This window comes from Cystoisospora suis (assembly GCF_002600585.1).
Source record: "Cystoisospora suis strain Wien I chromosome Unknown contig_321, whole genome shotgun sequence".
NCBI lineage: Eukaryota > Apicomplexa > Conoidasida > Eucoccidiorida > Sarcocystidae > Cystoisospora > Cystoisospora suis.
Genome location: NW_027153122.1, coordinates 1 through 5,773, shown reverse-complemented (window position 1 = coordinate 5,773; position 5,773 = coordinate 1). Strand labels below are relative to the sequence as shown.

The 5,773-nt window shown below is 41.2% G+C and overlaps 1 protein-coding gene across 1 annotated transcript; it reads right to left on the bottom strand.

Annotated features, from left to right (window-relative positions):
• Positions 1-9: 9 nt before the first annotated feature.
• CSUI_000840 (uncharacterized protein) lies at positions 10-5,137 on the bottom strand (the record flags this gene model as incomplete). The annotated part of the gene is made up of 3 exons (XM_068061047.1): positions 10-2,460; positions 2,942-3,919; positions 4,935-5,137. Coding segments are annotated over 3 exons (3,120 nt in total), but the record flags the coding sequence as incomplete, so codon positions are not given.
• Between the last annotated feature and the right edge of the window lie 636 nt (positions 5,138-5,773).

Below are 5,773 nucleotides of genomic sequence, written 5' to 3'. Positions count from 1 at the left end.
ACATACACACACATACATACAGATTCATTCCTTCTCTTTCTTCTTCTTCTTCTTTTCGTTCGAGATTCTTCGAGATAGATAAATGATCGACAGAGGGGAAGAAAGAAAGAAAGATAGGAGAGATGAAGAGAAGAGGCAGGAACAAAGAAGAGATAGAAATATGGGAATGAGTGATGTGTGTGTATATATGCACCTCTGTATCAATTGTCCTCCCCCCTCCTTCGCTCCCTCTTTCAACTTGCTTGTCTCCATCTTCTTCTTCAAGAATTGATCTCTTCTTTTCTCCTAGAAAAGAGTGACACAGAAGACAGTCTAGAAGAAGTCACTTCTTCTTCTTCTCTTCTCTTTCCTTCTCTTCCTTTCTCTTTTTCTTCTTCTTCTTCTTCTTCAAGACATTAATACATTCTCTCTTAGCTGATACTCTCTTCTTCTCCTCATACACTCTTTCTTTCTTTCTTTGCTTGAAGAGAGAATTTTGTTTCGAGTTTGGTTAATGGGGGCTCCTCTCTTCTTTTCCTTCTTTATGAGAGAGAGAAAGACGAGAGAAGAGAAGGAGAGGGGGGGAAGTCTCCCTTGGCTAGCGCTAGCTGTAGCATGCAAGCTTCTTTCATCGATTCATCGATTACATTGCGATGGAAGAGATCTGAAGAGAAGAGCAAAATCTCATTCATCTCTTGCAAGTTTGGGGTGATCTTCCTGCCTAAAGAATTACATCTCTCAGACTCAATGTTTCCTTCTTCTTCTTCTCTTCTCTTTTTTAGTCTGTCGCTATCATTACAGCTTTCATCTTCTCTCGCGTCTTCTTGATCTGGAGAAGCCTTTCTTCCTTCTTTGTTTCTTCTCTCTTCTTGAGAGAAGGCCGTTGGGAGGGTCGCTAGGATAGAAGGAGGAGAAGTAGACACGGAAAGAAGGCGAGTAGACATGATGACTAGCTGCACACAATCCCCAAGGAGCTGCGAACGTAACAGCCTCAACAGAAACGAAGAAGATGAAGAAAACTTCCTACAGACTCCACTCCCCTCGTCGTTGTCTCTCCAGGAGAATAGATCTCTTCTTCTTTTAGAAAGGCATCTTCTTCTTAATCTTTCCTTATTCTCTCGCGTCAATCCATAGACACGAGACAAGCTAGAAGACACACCGTCACCCTCACATGTCTGATTCGGTCTCTCAGCCATTCGCTGCCTGCTCGCCATCCTTGTCTTCTTCTTCTTTGCGTCGTCATGACCCCCGCTTAACACATCATTTCCTCGATCAAGATTCTCTTCTTCTTCTTTATTCTCCTTCTCACTCTCCTCTTCTTCTTTATATCTTTCCCTCTCGTTCTCCTCTTCATCTTCTTCTTCACCGCTCATCTCCTCCTCTTCTTCTTCTTCTCCCTCTCTCCTTCTTCTTCCTCTTTCTCTTTTCATCATATCTCTCTCTTCTTCTTCTTCTTCCTCCTCTACCTCTTCTTCCTCACAGAAGGTAGGCATATAGAAGAATCTTAGAAGTCCCCCGTAATCTCCATCTGATCCATGAGATTTCGCATGTTTCTGCGAGTCTTCATTCTCCTCGTGGTGTCTCCTTTGGAAAGACCACCTCTTATCGTAGCTTCTCATGAACTGTAGTTGGAGATCTAGCTGTCTCTTTCCCTCTCGATTCTCCACGGCGGAGGAGTATCGATGCTCTTCAGCTTGACGTAATAAGCTCTCGAGGCGACATCTTAGCTGATCCAATTGGGACTTCTCATCTAATTCGATGACTTGAAGAAGCTCTTTCTCTCTCTCTTCTCTCTCATCAACAGCCAGAGGAAAGAACACATCGCTGTCTTGTCTTCCTCCTCCTTCATCTCCAAAGAGACAGTCGGATAAAGATGAAGAAAGAAAAGAAGAAAAAGAAGAAGAAGGAATATCTTCTTCTTCATCTTCACAATTCTCTGTTGTCTCTTCATCTTCTTCATGTCTCTCTGCTTCTATCTCGTCAACTCCATCTTCTGTCTTCTTCTTCACTTCTTCTCCTCTCTTGAGATGAGGTGTACATACACCTCGGGACATGGCTTTGAAAAGAGAAGAAGTCTTGAAGACATATGCCCCTGCTTGTGTAACCTGTAAGAGAGAACAACACAACAGTTTCTTCCTCTCCTTCTCTTTCTTTTCTTTCTCTAAATCTTTTCTTCTTCTCTTTCTATACTCCAGATATCTCCGCATAAAAGTCTCTTGCTGCTCCTCTTGTTCTCCTCCTCTTTCCTTATCACACATCAAAAATTCTTCTTCCTCTTCTTCTTCTTCTCTTTCTCCTTCTTCCTTTCTTCTTCTTCTTCCTTCCATTGTCTCGAGAAGTGTTTCTCGAGACAATCGAAGAGCTTCCTGGAGTTTCAAAATTCTCCAAAGATCATAAAATTGATTAAGAGCGTTCAAGGGAATCCACGCCACTTCTTCGTCTTCTTCATCTTCTTCTCTCTTCTCTTTATCGTGACTATGTCTGAAGAAAAGAGAGACAGAGAGGAAGAAAGATCAAAGAAGAGAAACAAGAAGAAAGAAGAAAGAGAAGAGAAAGAGACGCCTCTTCGGACGAGAAGAAAGAAGAGAAAGAGCCAAGAGAAAGCAAAGAAAGAGAAACAAATGCCGAAGCAAAGAAAGAAAGGAGGAAGTTCCACTTGAAAAAGAAGAAGAAGAAGAAAACGACGCGAAAGAGATAGACAGAATCTTTCAGCTCTACAGATCGTGTCTAATACGTATCGGCACATACATGTAGACACGGTAGACATGTGTATGTACACCCTATCAAAAGAAAAAAGAATAGGTACAGCCACAGACATCTGGAGATACATGTATATCTACCTATCACTATAGACAAAGAGAGAGAGAGTAGATACATCTACATACACAGATATACAAATGAAGAAGAAGAAAGTCTAGCGAAGAAGGAAAGAAAGAGAGACAGAAAGAATGAATGAAAGTACCTTGGTAGAGAGATTTTGGATACACCTGATAAGAAGACTTTCTTCTTCAAATCTTCAAGAAGTTTATTTGCAAATCCTCTTCTTATGCTCTTCTTCTTCTCTTCTTTCTCTTCTTCTATAGACGCTTCCTCTTTACCATGTTTTCTCTCTTCTTCTTCTTCTTGTCTCTCTTTCAAGTCCTTCCTTTCTTCCTCTTCTTCTGCCCCGTCATGATGGTCTATCTTTCTCTCATCTTCTTTCTTCTTCTCTTCTTCGTCTTCTTTCTGTATCTTTTTGTGTGGCGGAATGACTTCAAGAAGAAGGCTGAAGATAGGTGTAACGAGGATTGGCTGTATGGCGTAGAGAAACCATTCTCCTAGACAAGCTAGACGCCGATGTCTAGGCACAGATGAAGAAGAAGAAGAATAGGAGAGAGACGAGAGACAATTTGCCTTTTCTTCTTCTTCATCTAGAAAGGAAAATGGAGAAGAAGAAGAAGCAGCTGTCACAGAGCCTAAGGGCGAGCGGACGGAATGAAGCGACCAAAGAAAGAACGGGTCTTCATGCTGTCCCTTCTGAGAAGATGGAGACATCCTCTGAGAGGACCTACTATATTGCAGAAGAGAAGAAGAAGAAGGAGAGAAGACCTCTCCATCTTTTTCTTCTCTCTCGGTGACGCAAGAAGAAGAAGAAGATCGAGAGAGAAGTTGCTTAAAGGACAGAAGAAGACTCTGGTATTCCAGGCTCAAGCCTAAGAGAGAAAGATGCGTGACAAGACTGAGACAATACAAACCAAGGAAAAGTAAAGACAAAGAAGAAGAAGAAGAGGAAGAGGAAGAAGAAGAAGAAGAGAAAGGAAGAAAAGAAGAAGAAGATTCCTTGGAGAGAAGAAGAAGAGGAAGATGAGATTTGAGTTGAAACCGTGGGTCGAGGTAGAAGAGAGAGAAGATAGAAAGATAAAGATACAGAGAGAACTGAAGATGATCTAAGGCGACGTCTCTACACACAGAAGGAAGCGGACACCCCGAAGAAAGAAAAGAAAGACAAGCAAATCCAGAAAATGAAAGAAAAGGCGAAGAAAAAGAAGAAGATCGAAATTCCAAACCATTCATGCCAACTCAAGGAGGCCTCGCATCACCGTTCTTCACATAAATAATAGCTCCTCTACCACGAGAAGAAAAAGAAGAAGCACACTTGCCTCTTCCTCTCTCTAAAGAATGAGAAGCGGGGAGAGGCGATAGAAACAAACTGATAAGACGAGGGTATGACAAAATGACCTCCCCCGCTTGAACGAAAAGACTTCCCTCTAATTTAGAAAGATTCGCAAATAGAGATGAGAAAAGAAGAAAAGAAGAAATAGATAAAGAGAGACAGACAGATAGATCAAAGACAGATAGGTAGGCAGACTAAAGATAGACAGATAGGCTAGGGAGAGAGAGATTGAAGATCAATAGATAGAGAGTTGTGTGAGGTGTCGTCGACTTTATATCGAAATTCCAGTCCTTGCTAGAGCATCTATCTGTCTACTTTTCATTTTCCCCTGTGTATCTATCCGTCGTCTACTCTCTCAACTCACGCCAATATAGACATATTCTCTTATCCATCCACGTGTACATAAATATATATATATATATAGATATATACATCTGTATCTATACACAAACTCTTATAGAGAGGTGAAACAGACGCGGCAGCTCATGTGTATCTAGAATAGAGGGAGAGCCACCCTACAGACAAGGAGAGATAGAGATACTGTGTATATACACAGATGTATGATATACGACTATATGTCTGTGCCCCCTGTATCTGTACATATACAGATACACAGAGATGGAGGTCTCTATCTGTCTTTCTACACGTCTATACACCTACACACTCTCTATTAGTTGAGGCGGGGGAATAGAATACACCCCGCAGATATAGATACATAAGATCAAGAAGAGAGGGAGAAACAGAGAGAAAGAGAGAAAAGGAGCCTTTCAGTTCATTTTCTTTCTTGTCTTTGTATTCTTACAGTTGCAGATGTTTAAAAGAAAGAGTAAAATCCTTCTCCTCCGACGAAGAGACCCATTCGCTTTCTTTCTCTTGCTCTTCTTCTTTTCTTGAAGTTGGAGAAGAGAGAGGTAGCCGTGGGGAGGGGTTTCTTCTCAAAACCCTCTCTGGCTTCGACACCTTCCATGCTTTCTCCGTTAGATACAAAGCGACCAAAAGAATCTCCTAAGAAAGGCCAAAACACAAGGAAAGAAAGAAGAAAAGAAAGTAGGGATGTGCATCAAGCGTGGTGACTGTTCTTCTCAGGTGCTCCAATCCGCCGGAGGTGTATGTACACCGCAGAGATGTATGAGGTTTGCCTTTTCAAAACACGAGAAAGGAAAGAAAGAGTGAGAAAGAAAAAACAGGCAGAAAGTGGGAGAAGAAGAGGGACAATCGATCTTTCTTAGCTTTTCATGAGAAAGATACACTCATAGACACAGACTCCATTCTCGTTTTCTTCTTTCACGAAACAAGAAGTCTACCAGTCGAGATACGAAAGTCTTCTACGTTAGAAGAAAGATAGGCAGATAGATTAAGGATAGATAGATAAAGACAGATAGATTGAAGATAGATAACTGATAGATAGACGAATATGAGTTAACGTGTATCTCAATTGCTCTTTACATGGAGAAACACACTCTCTTCTCATACACCACGATCACTACCCAACCTCCACATACACCTAAGTACATCTACACGGCTATCTTTAATCTATCTTCAATCTATCTATCTTTAATCTATCTATCTTTAATCTATCTATCTTTAATCTATCTATCTTTAATCTATCTATCTATCTTTCCGTAGCCTGTGTCTCTTTAC